Source organism: Micrasema longulum, unplaced genomic scaffold (assembly GCF_059751315.1).
Source record: "Micrasema longulum isolate JH-2025_06_02 unplaced genomic scaffold, ASM5975131v1 h1tg000808l, whole genome shotgun sequence".
Lineage (NCBI taxonomy): Eukaryota > Metazoa > Arthropoda > Insecta > Trichoptera > Brachycentridae > Micrasema > Micrasema longulum.
This window is the reverse complement of record NW_028278000.1, coordinates 44,116-64,312: the sequence shown is the minus strand read 5'-3', so window position 1 is coordinate 64,312 and position 20,197 is coordinate 44,116. Positions and strand designations below refer to the sequence as shown.

The 20,197-nt window shown below is 31.4% G+C and overlaps 2 protein-coding genes across 2 annotated transcripts in view; both read right to left on the bottom strand.

The window, feature by feature from the left end:
- The window catches only part of LOC148278931 (neuropeptide CCHamide-1 receptor-like), a gene marked incomplete at its 3' end in the record, with an annotated part of 65,169 nt that overhangs the window by 22,452 nt on the left and 22,520 nt on the right, over positions 1-20,197 (bottom strand). The window contains exon 2 of the mRNA XM_088230692.1: positions 16,813-17,039. Coding sequence (XP_088086818.1) covers positions 16,813-17,039 — 227 coding nt within the window. The remainder of the gene's footprint in view (positions 1-16,812; positions 17,040-20,197) is intronic.
- Positions 6,445-9,283, bottom strand: LOC148278932 (uncharacterized). Its single transcript, XM_088230691.1, has 2 exons — positions 8,897-9,283; positions 6,445-8,368 (listed from the first exon to the last, which is right to left on the bottom strand). Exons 1-2 carry the CDS (start codon positions 9,143-9,145, stop codon positions 6,764-6,766), a joined length of 1,854 nt encoding a protein of 617 aa, XP_088086817.1. The 5' UTR covers positions 9,146-9,283; the 3' UTR covers positions 6,445-6,763.

The following is a 20,197-nucleotide window of genomic DNA, read 5'->3' as shown; positions in this document are numbered from 1 at the left end:
TTGTAGAATTCGACTACAGGTTATAATATAACTCTCTAAGAGACACGAAGACCGTGCGTCATAAATATTTTCTAATGTATATTTTTGAGTGTTCTTTTCGGGTACCATTTGTATCTTAATGTCATTATTTCTAGCTGACTGTTCGATCGTATTAAGTTTCAATTTTAATTGACAAAATAATATTCTAATGAGAGAATCATTAGACATTTCACTGACCTTATTGAGATTTCCATTTATTTTTATGATGTCGTCGATGAATGGATGTAGTAATTCCCTCAATTTATCAAGCAGGTCTTTCCGAATTTTCTAGAATTATTTTTTATCGTAGAAGTGATCTCTGATAAAATATTCAAGTAAAATTTTTCATTAATATCTACTTCCAGAAAGGTTTTATGTAAGTATCTGCTTAAATTATTTTTTGACTTGGGACTTGTTGACATTTTAACTTTAAAAATGTAATTAATTTATTGTTGTAAATGGCATAGTTTGACATCACATTTTGTATCCGCACCCGGTTTCATGCCCCAATACCCGTTTTCAAATAAAAAATTCAAGTCATTTTTTGTTTTCATTATGTTCTGAATTTAAATTCAAGTGGATGTTTTCAAGAAACATATTTGAATCTTGTTCATAATTTGGGATATCTGGGCGACCCTAATATAAAGTTTTGTCTAAAATTAGGAACATTGTTTCTTATATGGAGTGATAGAAAGGGTGAATTTATTTATATTTTCCAGGTTGTATCTAGGTGCCAGACGCCTTATAAAATAGAACTGGAAGGCTTGCAAAAGAAAATAAACAGTTTAAGCATGCAATCATCGGTGCCATATTGAGTGTTTGGAGATCGATACTATCATTCTTTACCATAAATTAATAATTGGAAGATGCAATTGAATAATTTTAAATGTATTGAATATAATTAATTTACGCAAAAGACACCATAATCTTGCATAATGTTTTTACTGTTTGCGTTTTCTTAACTTTTTAATTAATTTGTTTTTAAATATAAATTATTTTTTAATAAGTTTTTTATATTTTTTTATTTAGTTTTGGCTAGACTGTAGAAATTGCTAGTAGCAATAAGTTCGCCATTTAACCAGGTACACTTTTGTTATTATTTTTGTATTTATCACATTATATATTATCGTTAATAAAGATTTATTATTATCAATACATGGATTTCTGTTTTTTTATGATTTTCTGTTTTTCTTTATTTCCCTTTTGTTTTTTGTTTTTTTTCTGATGTACTTGTAGATTCAAAATTAAATAATCTCAAATAAATAACTATAATAGTGTTAGTCACTTTCCAAGCACAAGAGTTATTCTCTTTTTTTAAAGAGTTACAGTTACAACATTTACTAGATGTATAAAAGTATATTTGCACAGAAAAAAAAATAGCATGTACTATTTATGAAATTTATAAAAAAAAAAATAAAAAAAAAAAATAATTAAGAAATTATAAGGAAGTTATTCACTTTAGTATCTATTAAAAATAATTGTTGATTTTAAACGTGAAATGAAACTTTTTTATTAAACAAAAAACAACATTGAAAAATAATAAAATAGTTACCTCTGTATTACATTTACATTTTTAGTAATATTATAAGTAGTGTATGATTAGTTATTAATTTTGTGTAATGTATTATTTTTATGTGACAACATTTACAATAACAATATTATGTGTAAGCCTATAATTGGACTTTATTGTATTTTATAAATTTATAAATGTCCGTTGGCCTTCCAATAAGATAAAATAAAATATAATAATTAAAAGGTGATTAATAATTATTACGTACTCACATTTCAAATCTGTTTTAGATTTTGGATCTCTGCTTCCACTAAGATGTATGACTAGCTTAATCAAGTGATTTCCGAATTATAAAGTTAAATGCGTATGTTTTAGTCAATTATTGAATGAAATTGTTTCAGCAAGATAAGAGTAGTTGGTATTCAAGTCATGATTGAATTAGAAAATAGATAAATAATATTCGGGCGAATAGACACGATAAAACTTATTGTAGTACTTAGAAAAGGGAAATGACCCGCTTAAAATATGCGAAAGCCCTTTACTTCTACAAATTTTCTCATAAATTCAAATAACGGCTTTGAAAAGTTATATGTATTATCATGTTATTGTATCTTCAACACCATGCAACTAAGGTTTATTATAGTTTACTCAATTTATTACTTTATTTTAGGGTAATATTTTCGGTGTATTGATAAAACCCTATAAATACATTACCAACTACACTGGGAAAAATCAGTTTGAATGTTAGATTAAACAAAAACAAAAAACATTATATTTTGAACATGTTAACAACCATTTCAGTTTATTTTATTTTATTTATTTTGGTATTATAATCACAATGTTTGAATATTGTTTATCAGTTATATGTGAACACAACATGCGCAAATAAGTTTAAAAAAAAGTACATCTAGATAATTTCTTCTAAAAATTGACTAGTTCAATTAAATTCAATGAATAATATAAAAGTTATGAAATTTAATTATACCAACAGATTATTTCAATTATTTTACCTAAGTAATATAAGAGACTTTTTGATTTAATACATTGCATTACAGTTCTCCTATATTTTTTTGCATTTAAGCGGATTTAATATGAGCTGATTTTTTACACAGTAAGTAGAGAAGTTTTCAAGATCTTCTTGCATATCAAGACAATCTTGGAGGGAAATGACTTTCTTGTATACATTTGTGTGTTACCACTATTCACCTTCACCATAGTTGTCGCACGAAAATATGAAACCAACATGCCATGCAGTTTAATAAGTAACACTTACGTGCGCTGATTAGGTTATGAAAATATTTTATGTTGTGCGAGAAATAGTTGAAAAAAGAGTGAGAGGGGATGAAGGGAGGGGCGTGAGTTTAATAGGTATAGGGTGACTATTACAACATGACATGGGTGAACATGGATAATGGAATATATTAAAAGACTGTTTGATTATTGAATTAAGGACCAATAATTTTTAGAGCTTTCCTAATGTTAAATAATACAATAGATAAATTCGATAAGCGGTTTTATGCAAATATTTCGTTACATTTAGGAGTTAGTGGTATTCATCAGAATTGTTTTTTTTTTTTTTGTTTTTATGCATGCCAACTTTTAAACGAAACCATGAAAGATTTAAATGATTTGATCCGTCAAAAAACTCGAAAAATGTCTTGTAACTGCTTTTTAATTTGTTTTCTCCAATTTTTAAATTTGGATAGTTTTATCAGTTAGGTGGATCCGCAATGAAACCGCCAGCAACCATGATTTTGGTCAAAGTTTTTTTAAATGTTATAAGTATTTTCTTGCAGGAGATTGCTGCGAGACATCGCATAGATTTATAAACATTTTTTTTACATAAAAAAGAGACATTTGAGTTCTTACGATTTACCCAAATATTTCAATTTTAGTGGCCATTTTCGACGAGTTGTGAATTAGAAATGGGATTGAAGTAGGGTGCGAACCTTAGACCTTTGATTCGTGAGCCTATGATACTAGTCACAGGACCACAAGCCAATTCATTACTATTAATCGCGTGGTCCAGGTGTTGATTAAAATATATGTTTATGAATCCAATTTCATTTTTATATTATTTAATAATATATATGCTTTCACTTTCCATTATTTTGTATCCCAACTCAACATTTGGCCTTATGGAGTTAGGAAAACGTTATTATATTATGTAATTAAATCTTTGTATATCTGAATAAATAAATACAATTAAAACACGCATATTAACCAAGCAAATCCAATAAAATGAACATAAAAAAGTACTTGAAGTTTAATATTATTCACAGAACAATAAGTTATTCGTTATTCGTAAGATAATATTGAAAAAAAATTTGTTTAACAAACTATAAAAAGTAATTAGGTATCCATGTACATTTATTTAAAGCATGTTATTTACCCGTAGACAAAACAAAAAATATATAAATTTTATGTCATATTTGAACTAAGATCAAACACGGGAGTAATTCTATTTGAAGACAGTTTTGACAAATCCTAATTGGATGTCAAAGAAGAAATATTAGACACATACTACTACTACTACTACTACTACCATCACGCCATTTCCCCGTAGGGGTAGGCAGAGAGAATGGACCGCCACACACGTCTATCCTGGCATACATTCCTAGCTTCTTCCACATTCATACATCTTGCCATACATGCCCTTCGGTTCTGTCTGCTTTGGACATGACCAGACTTAAGCTTTTGGTTTATCTGATCATGCCACGTCGTTCTTGGTCATCCTCGTCTCACGTTACCGTTCATTTTCACCATATATACTTGTTTTACCATTCTTTTGTCGTCCATTCATTCTACGTGACCAAACCATCTTAGAGACCCTTTCTTAATCTTCTCAATTATATTTGACTCAGATTTACACTCTCGCCTGATTTCATCATTTGTAACCCTGTCATACATTGATTTTCCACACATTCGTCTAAGATACATACTATACACGGTTTTTCAGGGCCAGACCGTGAAACTACAGAAGAGCATTTCTCGTGGTAAGCTGTAGAAAAATTCTAATGAAAAATTTCCTAAACGTAATTTTTTTGAAAAAAAAAAAAAAACTTATTACATCGAAATTAAGTTAATCTTTCATTTCTTGGCCTAGCATCCTTTTCGCAAACCCCTACCCCTCCCCGACAAGAAAACGATAAAAACGTATTTGACCAACGAAGTGACACGCACCAGACGCGGACAAGGGAAGTGGCTGGGTAGGAGAGGGGTAGGGGTTTGTGGAAGGACAGTTTGTCCGATAAATTAAGGATTTACTACTTTTTGAGATAACAATAGATATATTTTTTTTATGATGTCTTTTTGGAAAAAAAATATTGGGTTTTTTCCAAAGCCTACCCTGAAGAATGTTCCTCTGATGTTTCGCAGTCTGGCCCTGAAAAACCGTGTATAAATTTGAAGCTCTTTTTATAACTTGAAATCAGTAGGAAAATCTCAGACGCAAAAAAATGCAAACTTATCTAATCCAATCAAATCAAACACGAATAAATATTTTAAATTTCAATTGAATTTAAAAATTAATCCTCTCGACAGTTCAAAAAGCTTTTGTTAAGTGCGCGACAATGTTATACGTGATATCAAATCGTAATGTTTATTATTCTTGGAAATATCTTTTATACTAAAATCATAACAAGAACGTTTGCGTAAAATTTTTACACCTACACATCGCTTTAATTTAAAACAAGCAGCTTTTCTCTTTAATAATTGATTCTTCATTGGATTTTTATTGAAAAATTCTATATTTGAACAAAAAATCTAAAAGAAGTGTTTATTTTATTTAAAATCGCTAGATTTATTTTTTTGGAATATGATTATTCTTTTTCTCATGAGAATAAACTTATTCTTAATAATAACACAAGTAACTAAAATTGTACGAATCATTTCAAGTAATAAATAAATAAACCTATTTTCTGTATCTAGAATAGATTTTTGTTACAGTAACAATAAACAAATTGGATTTAAGAACCTGCTGTCCGTATTCTTTATTAAATTTTACATCGACTTAAAAATATTAAATTGTCTGCCTTGAGAATGAAAGAGTCGTGTTTTGCAACCGTTCTGTACAATTAGTGTGCTGTAGTGATTAAAAACAAAAGATTTTTGTAGGTACATTAATTAGGTATTACATTTTGATAAAAGTAATAAATAAAAGTACTCGATACACTTTCACTAACGTAACGTATCGAAAAAATTAATACAAATCTAAAAATTCTCTATATATATATGTATATATATATAAGGCAATATTCGAATGATTGTCCTCGATGGACTGAATAACTACCGGACCGATTTACGTGCTGTTTTTACATAAATTTAGGTTTATAATTCATAAAATCTTCAATTTATTAAGTAGAAAAAAAGCTAGGAGCGTAACTGTTTTTTTTATCCATTTTTTATCCATCCGTATACAAAAAAATGGATGGATGTTATTTGTTTGTGCATAAAAAATAGTTTGTTTTTAAATGTTTACAAACAACATTAGTTTTTTTATGGATGCCAGTTAGATTATTTAATTGAATTTCTATTAATTTATTTCTTTTTACTGGATTTTTGGTTAAAAAAAAATAATATCAACTGACATTCTATACATTTTTTGAAAATCGCATTCCTGACTAAAGTGCATACCTGAGCAGAGTTTAACATTTGCTAAAAAAAATCTTCATTTGAAAATAATGAATTATTTTATGTTTTGAAACTCAAACATAAACAAGTATTTGGGTACCTACTTAAATTAAATATTTTAATATCTATTATTATTAGATTTGGAATTCAATCATAAACAAGTACCTACTTACCAACGAAAAGTTACAACATCTTTTTTACGTTTGAATACCAGAAACTTAAAAGGCTCTATGTGCCATGGACAAAAAAGGAAAGCAGACGGGAAATTAAAAATACACATAATAATTCAAAGAAAACATTATTTTATTTTTATGCCAAATCAACAAAAGAGCATATTTTAATGTAGTTTAGTAAAAAATATATAAAAAAGACATATTAAACTAAGTATAAAATCAAAAAAACAAATAATTTAAAAGAAAGTCTCATGTACCGTTGTTAGTTTCTTTTAAAAGGGCCAAAGTGCCCTGCTCTCTAAAGCAATAAAGGTGTTAGTGCCTTAGTGAGAATAAAGAAATAGGTACATCCACTGTTTCATCTATCTATAATAGTGATGTGACGACGATGAAAATTCCCATGGTATTTATAATTCAGTATAATTACTATTTAGCACCCAACATCGTGTATATCTAAAATTCTATTATAAAACTGTTTATGTTCTTCCGTGTGCAAGTAAGGTATTAGATTTTTGAGATCTTTTTTCTTATCTTCTGTTATTTTGCTCTTGCAATTCAGCATGGGTAAGAAATAATTATCTAAATCCGATAACTTTTTGTTCTTCTTCAATAATCTTACAATTTTCCAGGGCTCCATAGAGTTGTGGGTCTCTTTCATTTTGACAACGAAAGGATTATCACTTACGAATTTCAAGCGATGAGCCTTCGATATCTGCATTGTGGTAGTATTCAAAAATGTTTCGGCAGCCAATTTAAAATCCATGAAATCATGTGATGTCATTGAAATAACATTAAAAGGCTGCTTGTCACGAGTATTTTTCATCATATCAACAAGATCTGCAGGAACAATGGAATGTGTTACTCGTTTCCTTTTTTCGATTAAAGCAAAGTCCCTGTCGCAGCTAAGGAATGAATGCCCGCTCATTAAAAATTTATGCTCTATCGATGTAAAAACTTTTTTATACACAAGATATGCCCATAAAAATATCATCATTTTATTTTTATTTTGTCCACTACAATTGTCACTCCACATGATGAGATTCTCCTTTCTTATAAAATTATTAGAAAACATTTTGTAAATGCAGGATGCTATCGCATTTCCCCCTCTTCCTGTAATAGCTTCATGCCACATAAGCATATACCCATCACCGGTATTTTCGATATGCACACCCAAATTGAAATTTGATAATTGTCGCGAATAGTACATGGGCCCATGAGTTAAAGTTGGTGTCAGCAAAACTTGTTGCAAGTCCATGGCGGCAGTGCATATATTACTACTCGGCATCTGTGATTTTTTTATATCAAGTGACATCTGTTTTGTTGCTTTTTCTGCTTTTCGATGGTGTAATTCAAGTTGATTCTTCAGTATTGTTTTATTAGATGGATCGGCATTTATTTTAGCAACATAGAGGTCGCACGTTGCACATGTATCAGTTCGTTTCTGGCCAAATTTTAAATTCGGAAACTCCTTTCCAAAAATTTTAGAGTAGAACTTATATGTGACTTTTGACTCCGGAAAAGATATCTTAAATGCTTTAAACAAACGATGTATATTTAAATCTGGACTTAAGTATTCTTTCTCTGATCTCGCTCGACCATAATGACTTACAAGTCTGGGAAACATATTTACATGTTGTTTAATTTCATCCTCATCTTCGTCTGAATATTTTCGTTTTTTCTTATTGATGTTTCCTCTTGATTCCAAGTAGGTTGTATGTCCTTGTTTCTTTTTATCGAGTAGTACTTGAATCTTTTTTGGAGAAAGGGAAAAAATGTTCATGAACGTTGCTTTGCACACACCGACAACATTTCCCTTGCCATCTGGAAGCATATAATATGCGGTGCATTGTCGCCTACTTAGAGCAGGAGATTCATAGGTTCCATGCCTTCTTCTTTTAATTTCTGTCAAATGGATTAATCCCATCAGAAAAGAAGATTGCTTTTCATTGTTTTTTAACGCATAGAATTCCGTGAACAATGACATCTTTTGTTCGAAAGGTATTTCTTTGCAGTTATAGCTGCATTTGCAGATACACTAAAATAAAAAATGAAGTGAATGAAAGCAACATAGATAATATAGGTACGCAACCGTGGGCGTATCTTAGGGACTTAGGGTCAATATCTATCACTCAGTAGAAACTAAACTAGAGGAACTAAATGTGGTGGAGTGTAATAATGATATAGTAATTTCTCCCGGTTGCAATCATTAGGGCGTAACTTATTTTCTGATATGCCGTTAACATAGTTATTTACACATTAATAATAATATTTACGAAAATATCCATGAAAATATAATTATTAAGGTTTAATTATCTTTAAACGAATTTATAATAAAAAATATATTTTTAAATTCTTTTTTTTGCTCTCCTAAAAACAAGTAAAAATAAAGTTTCACCCAAATACCTCTGACCGGGAGATTTAAAAAATTGAATTCAATACAAATACTCCATTTAAACTATGTCATGGTTGGCAGAAAATTACAGGTTGGCACATCCCTAGCGCATGATGAGTGACATTTTATCTAGTAGAGACAACCGGTGAAGATTTAAAACAATGTACAAACCTCTTGATTTGGGGGTCGTTTTGCAGGAATCAACTTTCTATTGGATGTAAAATATTCTTGTCCAGAATCTTTTAGCTTCTTTCGGGCCACTTGGGCACTTTTTTCCCCCTTTTTACGTCTTTTAACGCCACCACTATTCACAGAGACCGGTTCATTGTCAACCATTTTGATACAAATAGCATATGACTGGCGATGGCACTTAACACCTTTTAAAGGAAAACAGATGTTGGTACTTACAACCAACGCCATCTTTAGAATTTTTTATAAAATATTATTTGTACTACAATGGCATTTATACCCTTCTGTAGGACATTGGCCTTGGCACATACTATCCATTTCTTAAATAAAATCATTTTCGTTATTTATGGCACTTACACCCTTTTAAGTTTCTGGTATTCGTTTATCCAAACGGTTTTTACTGAAAAATATTAAGTTAAGTTTTATAAGTATACTTAATATGTTTAATCTTAAGAGGAAACGCGGTCCGACTTTTCTTCATACGAACGTATTCACGTATTTTCTCTCTGAATTATGGCACTTTAAAAATGATTTTTTTACAATAACAACAACAAAATATCACGCCGTTTCCTCTAAGGGTAGGCAGAGAGGATAGAAATCCACATTACTCTATCTTTGCATTCAGATCTCACTTCCTCTACATTTATCGATCTTCTCATGCACGCGCGCCGATAATTCCGACTTTTACCATATATTTGTTGAATTTGGTCATGCCATGTCTTTCGCGGTCTTCCTCGATTTCTGTATCCATCAATATTCGCATCGTAGACCCTTTTAGCCGATCTTTTGCTGTTCATTTGCTTTACATGTCCAAACCAACGCAGAGCTCCTTTCTTGATTTTGTTGATAATGTTTATTTCAGCCTTACATAATGTACGGATCTCAACATTTTTGTATCTCTCTTACATATTTTTACCACACATTCGCCTGAGAGATCGTATTTTGACCGCATTCGATTTTGTTAGTTTAACCTATAACGAGTTTGAACACATATCTAGCAATAGCAAAGCATTGCCGGGTTCAGCTCGTTGTTATTATAAATATAAGTTATTGCCTAATTAGCTTTTTATGCAATCCCATCAAATACATTAATTAAATATTATTTCACACTTAAAAGTTCTTCAATACAATGATTTCTTTTCCGAGAATCTGGAAGCTATAAGCGTCATGTTAACAGATTTCTTGGTACTAATTTATGCACATTTTTTTAACAACTCAAAAACGTCCCAACGTAACTGCAACATTTTTCAATTTTAAAGTGAATATGAATATTTAGGAATATATTCATACATAGATGTAAATTTTAAGTGGAATCGTCAAATATCTAACCTTTGCGATCGATTGCGGACTTTAGTTAGTACTTTGAAAAAGTTATCTTTTATTCCTAAGTTTTTATTGAGAACTGTTTTTTTTTTCCTTGGTGGAGGCCATACTAAGATATGGTATCAAGGCATGGGGTGACTTAACTATCACACACAGAAAAATTAGTAAAGTGAAGTGAGAAGAAAAAAAGTGAGTTGTAACATGTCTATATAAACATGCTAAGGCGCTGCCGGTTCGAGGAATTTCGTAGTTCTGTATCATTTTGAATCATAGAAAAAACGGTGAATTCAAAAATATATTGGGACATTCTTTTAATACAAGATTTACACATTATAAAGGTTTAGAGATTCTAAAGACAAGCAACAAATATGGAAAACTAACACTCAAATATGTGGTTCCAATTGTGTTCGATTTTTTGACAAAAGATGTTAGAGTTTATGTATGAATAAAATGAAATAAATATCTTTATAAAGATATATAGAATAGAAATATAGAAAATGCATGTATAAAGAAAAAAAAATTCTTAAAAAGGCTTTATACCTATTATGTACACATTCCTATTTTAAATTTTCATATTCCTGTTTTGTATTTTTTTTTATCTTATAATTGCGATATCTTGTAGTAAATTTTTGTTTTTAATTTCTTGCTCCTTGTGGTTAAATAAGTAGTTATTATTGTACAAATAATGAAATCATAATATATGTTTTAATGTAAAGGATATTCACCGACACGCCATATTTATTGGCTTTGTGAGTCCTGTAAGAATAAAAATAAAAACAAATGCCTAGGGTTTGCACCCCGCTCTACCACAGCTTGGTTCCGATTTCCTAGAAGTGAGTTATTTCCAACTCATCGTAAATGACCAGCAAAATTGAAATTCTCTTGGTAGATCATAAAATCGCAAATATTTATGGTTAAAAAATATAAATTTTAGATTGATTTATGTTGTTTAGACCACTATCATTACTTAAAAATTTGGGATTTTTTCGGTGTTTCTGTGTCTAAAGTGTCCCGTGTTCACCACTGCAACTCGAGCTCTAGGCAAGTTTTTTGAAGATTTACCATTTTAGAAGCTTCCGGAAATTCTAATTGGATTTGTATCCGATGAATTGTCTGACCATGGCAAGACTTTGTTTTTTTTTTATCTTTGGGAATACTGTTACTGATATAACATTGAAGCTGAAAATCATGCATAAAAGTGCATTGAAGAGTGCAGAAGGATTCGCAAACCATTCATTGATCTGGGGAATCAATATTTTCACCAATACTTTTTTGTACTAATTGCTTCATCGTGCACCTCTCTCACTGATAACTGACCATACCATTTCCCACGAAAGATGTTTAACAGTCTCTACGACACGGTCTTAGTTATATTTCTTGTTCTAGCTTCGCCTAGCAAACAAATTTTCCTATCATCATTTCGATGTAAGACTTATCTAAAAAGCGAGCCTTGAATAAAACTAAATATTTAAAGAATTCTATCATAATGAGACAAAAGAATTTTAAATATATAATTCTTAAACTATAAATACCAGAATTAGGTACCAAAAGCGGAATATTTACATTTTACAAGACTTCAACCGCTACGTGTCGATGATGGTTTGCCCATGCCAAACGTTGTAACTTTATATCCAGATTAAGTTTTGGTTTCTGCACCATTTAAATTCCATTTCTACAATACATCGTCTACCTGTTCTAGCAGAAATAGTTACTCAGATTTCAATAAAGATTCTCGTCAACACTATCGTATAACTCTTCTTATGTTTCAGATAAATGTCACGCATTTTTCGTTCATTTATTTATTTGACTTTTTGTACATAATGTTATTTGTACATTGTTGGGCTTATTGCCAAATGGCAATTTCTTCAAACCAACCAATAAAATAATAGTATTTTTTATTTATTTTTATTTTTTCAATTCAAGTTACAGAACATATTCCATAGAAAATACAGATTAAAAAGCTAAAGATATATAAAAATAGAAATGAACGTATTTGTTTATAAATTACCTTAAATCAAAACTATTACTCAATGGGAAAAGGGAAAAAAGAGGAAAGGGGAAAGGGGGGAGATTTAGAAAAGAGAGGAGATGTTTCTTCAGACGTGATTTAAACAAAGATAATGTAGTAACATCTTTGATGGTGGATGGGAGATGATTCCACAGTCGAGCCGCATGGACACTATATGAGTTTGAGAAGAAAGAAGAATTGTGGAACAAAGATAATGTAGTAACATCTTTGATGGTGGATGGGAGATGATTCCACAGTCGAGCCGCATGGACACTATATGAGTTTGAGAAGAAAGAAGAATTGTGGATGGGTATTAAGATAGTGCCTCGAGAATAAGAATGAAGAGGTAATCCATGAACTGATAAGCGTTGAAATTTTTCGCGCAAGTATGTAGGAGCGCTAGGACTATGAAGTATATTGAACAGAAGTAAGACTTTTTAGAAGTATTTTTCTATCAATCAATCAAATCTTTTTTCAATTGATTGTCATATTAAGTGAGAAATAAAAAAAACAAAAAATTCTGAAATCTTTTCTGGGCGAATTTCTTTGGGTTTTCCCATTTTTCATTAGTGTGATCAAAATATTTGTTCTTCAATACACTATATTTATACAACAACAACAACAACAACAAACCATCATGCCGTTTCCCCGTAGGGGTAGGCAGAGAGGATAGAATGCCATAACACTCTATCTTGGCATACAGACCTCGCTTCCTCTACATTCATACATCTTCTTATGCACGCACGCCGATTATTCCTACTTTTGACATGTCCATCTTCAAGTATTTGATGGACTTGATCGTGCCATGTCTTTCTCGGTCTTCCTCGTTTTCTGCATCCATCAACATTTGCATCGTAGATCCTTTAAGTCATTCTTTCGCTGTCCATTCGCTCTACATGTCCAAACTAACGCAGCACCCCTTTCTTGATTCTGTCAATAATGCATGTCTCAGCCTTACACACTTCACGGATCTCGACATTTGTGCACCTATCATACATCGTTTTACCACACATTCGCCTGAGAGATCGCATTTCGACAGCATTCAACCTACTTTCATCTTATTTATACAGAATTACACTAAAGAAATTTTTTTTCACTAAGGAATTTCTTTTAGTCCATGTTAAAAAAATGACAACTGTAATATAAACTATTAATTACAACAACCTCAACTTGCAACGATTGATGTATGGGTTGAGGCTTCACAACAAAATGGCCAATAATGATCTCAAACTTCATTTTTACGTTACTAATCAGTGTTTCTACAAGAAACGATGTTAAAAAGTATTGCCAGGATAAAAATTAACATATGTTTGGCTAAAAAAAACAAATTTACGTGCTTTAAGAGTTCTTGAATCTCAAATAATAAGAAAACCGATAGTGTAACTAATAATTTGGCCACCAACTGTTTGTGCCATAGAATTAAGAATAGGTAAAAACCGCATACGCGCATCAAACAGAAGGCTAAACTACTCATAAATGAATAGTTTTACGTTTTGACCCATTAGTTTCTTTGTAGACGCAGACTTTCGCTCAGTACGAAACACCTAATTTGGATTCAACTATGCCGTGTTGTGTCCTTTTAAAGTGAAGAAATACTGCTAGCGTCTTAAAAAAATAGTATGAAATCACATTTTATGTGTAATTACCAAATTAATGTGTAAGTAGCAAACACATTACATAAAAATTGAATATTTTTTTCATCTGTCAGATTGTCGAAGAATTCAAAATGGACATTTCGTTAGTGTTGCCGGGGTGGTATTTTTTTTTTACCCTACTTCACTCATCTAATGAGAGAACTAATGAAAACTGGACCTCGGATTAAACAACTTTGTGGTGGACATTTCACCGACATTATCTTTAAAACATCAAATATTATTTAACATGATATAAAAATTTCCGTTTTATGTAAAATAAAATTTGTTTTATATTTTATGTTCAAAGTTGATTTATTCAATTACCCTTATTAAATGACCCTTTACTTATCTACTCTGTTGTGCCAATCAATATTTCCACGCGCACAATAAAATTTTAGAGAAATTAACAGATTGCTTTTTTTTTACCTTACATTTGTGTTATGATTATATTTTTTCCCATCGTGCGACTTTACGCGGCGACATCACGAATGCGCGCGGCGAAAGCGGGGCACAGTGGCAAAATTTTTGGACACATTCCGATGTATTCAAATATGATTCTACGCTCCTTCTGGACTTTTCTGAATTATTTGGTTTGTACATAAATATTTTGTTACCAAAATGTAATAAAAACCACTCGGTTTCTTAATAAAAAAAATATTTCAAAATTAGATTCCTGCGAGAGTGAAAAAAACCGAGAATGCTGGGAAATGTTAATATTAGTTTCGTACCCTACAATACATACTCGTATGTCCGAGAATGATAACCATTAAAATTATTCTCCCTTATTTTTATTTTTTTTCCTGTATAAGGGTCTTCTATCAAAAAATGTTAACATCGATCAAAAACAAGCTAAATTTATTTACAATTAACATACGAACAACACAAATAACTGAACGTCCCATACTTGTGATAAATCTCGACAACCACCTGGTTTTTGCAGGAATGTGAGGTGTCCTAAAACAGAGCTACTCGTTTTTGTAGTGTATTTGAAAAGTGAAGGTGAGTACGTCAAGTTCGTTTCTTACCGAAAATTACCGTGAAATACCGTAAATTACGGTGTTTTACCGCGACTCTTGGTAAAATTACGTCATTTTACATTTATAATCCTCACACAAAAAAACTTGCACACATGCACTTCTATGAATTAATATCTAACTGAACTGGATTTTTATAATTGTATTTATGTGGAAAACTGATTTTGTTTACTTCATGTTTTTTTTTATAATGTTGTGAATATTTTTTTGTATTGCTGTTGTTTTTCTGAATAAACAAACAACAATTTAAACACCCTCTCCCTTGTTTTTTTCAACTATTGTATTCATTTGTAATCAATTTTTTGATACGTGTTTGTTTGAATGAACCATGTTCCAATTTCTTAAATTTATTCACAGTACTTAATCTCACATTTTTTGAAGTTCCAACTCTATGAGACTGAAGCCTTAGGTTGAGTTAGAACCAATAATTAACCAAAACAACATGATATATTAACTGTACACACAAACAAGAACGATTTTGTTTATTGATGTCTTTTGATTATATCAAGTTAACATTTGGGTGAGCGGTTGTTTTTGTCTCACCTTAATTAGTAAATGACGTCAGACACTTTGAGATCCGATGACGCGCAGGTAATACGAATAAATTGGGTAGAAGATTAGCATCAAATCTCCACAGCTTTTTACTCAAGGAATTAATTAAGACAGAATTTGTTGATTCAATACGCACGTCACCTAATTAATTCCCCTTGAAAATAATCCCTCTCGAAAAATCGAGAAGACGGAATATTCATCTTCATCATCATGCCCCTTGCGCACCCTATGGTGCATAGAACACCACATTGGGGCACAAAATGCAGCGTATATTGATCATATGTTACATAAAGGTAAGGTACCAGTCCAGAAACAAAGAAATACTGCATTGAAAACCCAACTTACACAAATTCATTTTAGAGATCTTATGGCCTTATAGTTTATTAACAAAAAAATTCATTTCTTTATCCACTACAAACATTACAATATTTGAGTTTGTCTAAATGTTTGTAGACAAAAGACTAGGTTTCACCCCCTCGGGAGTCATTAATATTAACAAATTACAACAGGGATGGAAACACCTTAAATAAGGGAATATGGAAGTCTAGGCATTTACAGGGCTTACAATCTGTCATTAGCTGGTTTAAGTTTACTTTACACACTGTGTAACATATTCCCTTAGTTAGGGTGTTCTCTATCCTTGTTGCAATTTGTTAATCTTCTTGACTCCCGAGTGGGTGAAATCCAACCTTTTGTCTTCAAACATTTGGACAAACTCAAATATTGTGATGAAACCAACTGGTCCAAGAAGAAGTTTAAAAATTGGAAAATTGTTTTCAGGCGTTGCCTAGTATGTGAAATAATTCACTCAGATGAATCTCTTCACAACAATAAAGGTTTCAGCTCTTTAACTTCACTTAAATCAACAAATAGAAGAATTGAAGAAATTAGGATGTTCGAACAAAGGAAAAATAGTAAATGTTACACAGTGTGTAAAGTGGCCATTTAAACCAGTCAATTAGAGGTCATAAGCCCTGTAAATGCCTAGACTTCCATATTCCCTTCTTTAAGGTGTTCTCCATGCCTGTTGTAATTTTTTAATACTACATCGCTACTTAGGTAATAGATTTCTCTGGATTATGTCCAGTCTGCCTAATTAGGTACAACCTGTTTTGAGGCAGATATTTTTTAACAAAAATAAACAATTACGTACCTACTAATTATTTTCTTATACCGGTATTCAATATTTAAAAATACCATTTATTATTTAAGAACGTTTTTGAGTTTTTTTTTTGCTTAATATATGTTATGCTTATGTATTATGTGTTATGCTCCCCTAGTTTTTTTCATTGCAGTGCCCTACGCCAAGTTATGATGAATTCTGAAAAAAATATTTTAAAAAGTCACCTGAGGTGTGTAGTTTTCTAAGAGGATCCACTATCGCGAAGAATCGATCTGCCGATAGTGCTGTGAGAGTGAAGACTGAAACTCCTATCGAAACGTCCTTGGCGGTTTCCGAAATGACGCACAGTGATTCACCCCATGGCCACGACTCCACGGTATAGACAGTAGAAGTGAAAGGGACGCATGTGATGATGACCAGCAAATCAGCGAGAGCCAAGGATAAGATGTATCTAAAAGAAGAAAAAAAAAGTCAACAATATTTTCAATTTATTTTTTATTTTAAAAGTACTTGTATAAAATAATGTTTAAACTACAAGCTGTTACGTACTGAATTTATATTTTTCAGACTGGCAACTCAAATGGGACTGTTAATATCCCGTTCCTATACAAATCGTTCCTATTTAAAAAAATTGTTCTTTTACCGTCCTGTGAGCAAGTCACATTGGAAAAGTTGTCACTCTGATAAATCTTTATCATATCCTGCGTCAGCATATTTCGTACAAAGTGAAGTGAGTGTTGTATAAACATGCTTAATTATACAATTCATCATCATCTACACGATACCGGTATCCGTGGTGCAGCAATAGTGAAGTGCTCCATATAAGAAACAATCGGAAGAACTTTAAAGTGAGTAACAATTTCCATACAGTTCACGAAATTCTTATTCTCTCTGTTTTCAGTGTACAATGCATGAAAGGCATTGAGCTGACCTAACAACAAGCTTTAAAAATTCATCCAATTTTTTTTAGACAGGTATTGGATTTCAACTTCTAGTAATACCTATGTATGTATCGCACGCAACTACACTGGCTCAGTATCAGGCCTAGAAGAAACATTTACATTCTATCACTTCTTCACAATATTTTTAATAATCCCACTTCGCCTGTTTATCTGAGAGAGCTCATCCGACCTCTTTCACAACCGGGACTATCTCTTCGTTATAGTAACGAGAGAACCCTTTTAATACCCTGTCATCGCTCTAATTTTCTTGCCTCCTTTTTCACAGTAGTAGCCGCTCGATTGTGGAATAATCTACCCTCGAATATTAGAGACGCCCCTTCTTTATTTACATTTAAGTCAAGATTGAAATGTCACTATCTAAATATTTAAATTATTCCCTTATCCTTCATCTTTCCTTCTCATCCCCTCTCCTCTCTTAATAGTGTTGTGTTAATTTTTTTTATATGTATATTTATTTGTTTGTTAATCTTTGTTTTTAATTTTTGTTTAAAATTGTAGGATTAAATATGTCAATGTATTTTTAATTTTCTCAAACTGAACGGTTTGGGTAGGTATGAAGAAATTGCCTTAAGGCAATAAGCCCGCCCTTATATGTATATATATTGTATATGTATATAAAGTGTCAAATAAATCAATATGTTTGAGCATAGACAGAATGGTGAAAATTACACAGTAACGGGTAAACGAATAAACGAGTTTTTAATTGAACGAATTGTATTATAACGCAAAGAATATTTATAAATTATAGTATTTTTTTAATGTACAAAGGTTGATTAATATCTCCGTAAGAAAAGTAAAATCCTGCCGTGGTTAAAAACATTTAGACATAATCAAAATATTGTTAATTTACGCTTATCGTGTGTTTTCACATCATGTATAGATATAGATGTTACAAAATAACGATGTAAAGTATTCACATATAAACTGAAAAATGTATTGATATTTTAACGGGTAATATTTGCTACTGGTCACAGAAAATAATTAAACCAATCTTCTTGATTTTGTCTGTGGTGAACGCATCTCCCAATGTCGTTTTCTCTAAACTTTCTTCCTTGACAAAACGCAAACAGAGTCGACGGTCGCAAACAGTACTCTTCAGTCGAAGGGACTCATTGCATGTAAGTGTTTTTAATTACTTTAATTCGTGTTGATCCAATGTCTTTAGACATCCTATTAATCTTTGATTGAAATTTAAAGAGTTCCTTGTTTCAACCTAGTACCTTATCCATATATTTTTTATCAATTATATTTTGGCGGGGTGACAATAATATCCCATCACCAGTACCACATTTTTTAATTCTCATTTATTTAGTATTAATGGATCAGGGGTCAATCAATCCTGTTCATGGATCAAGGAATCCTGTTATACAATTATTTGGTATGGAAAACCTACACCAGGAAGGCGTTAACACGGAATTGGCTTTGCTGTTAAAAATTATTCCTGAAATGTTTGGAATCGCGAGTAGGAATTTCTGAATGGATACTGAAAATAAGAGTCAAAACACAAAACACCTTAAAACTTTTAAAAGTGCGTGCGCTACAATACTATTCATTTAACATTTTATATTAATACAAAGGCGGATAAATTGCATTGAAGCAATTCCTTCCTACTTACCCAATCCATTAAGTTTGAAAAAATTACAAGTACACATACATATTCAAGGTATTTAAAGAATCTCAGAGTTTTATCCTAAATTTGAAACAAAAATTACCTAAAAATCCACATAATACTGTGAAAGTGTGAGAGGAAGGGAAGGAATCAAGACGAAAAAAGGAAAAACTCAAATATTTAGATAGTGACATTTCAATCTTGATTTTAATGTAAATAAAGAAGTCTCTAAATAAAGAGTCTCTGGCATTCGTGGGTAGATTATTCCATAATCAAGCAGCTACAACTGTGAAAGACGAGGCAAAAAAATTGTGCCCGTGAATTGGCATTAAAATGATTTTTTCGTTATGAGAACGAAGAGATAGTCCATGCCATGAGGTTGGAAGAGCTCTCTCAGATAAACATGTGAAGTGGGATTATTCAAAATATTGTGAAGAAGTAATAGAATGTGAATGTTTCTTCTATGCTTGATACTGAGCCAGTGTAGTTGCGTGTAGTATTCAGTTATGTGATCAAATTCGAAAAGATTAAAGATATATCGCATAAAGGCATTCTGCAATCGTTTCAACTTATCAGGCAGTTCTGACTCAGAGCAATAATTTTGTAGCTTTGTTGCATAGAACAGAAGCATTTCACATTTTTGGTTTGGTTTTTAGTTTAAGAACAAGCGAGTAACGGGTGGTTTCGGTTTGCGCTTGCAATTTTCGACTCTAGTATTTACGATCCGTTGTACTGCTGTAAGCTGAAGTTAATAATCGTAGAATTTTCTTTTCGCATATGGGTGACTCTATTAGGCAAGGTGGGAGATGTAAGCCGCTGTTTGCTTACCACTTCTTACTTACTTACTAACATAAATTCTGCAATCTTTTAAGATCTACATTTAACTCTGACCCCGATGTAAAAGATGAATTTTACGATTCATTATAAAATTACATAAATTTAATAAAAATATTCAATTATCGTGACATTAATGCAGGAGTTGATGCTGACTATAATGTATGTTAGTTCTTGGACAACATATAGTAGGAAACAATAATG

Excerpts from the sequence above, each read along its gene's own strand:
- LOC148278932 (XM_088230691.1), bottom strand. The coding sequence starts at position 9,145 with ATGGCGTTGGTTGTAAGTACCAACATCTGTTTTCCTTTAAAAGGTGTT. Across the intron at positions 8,369-8,896 it reads AACGACCCCCAAATCAAGAG|TGTATCTGCAAATGCAGCTA; the intron begins GTTTGTACATTG and ends TTTTTATTTTAG.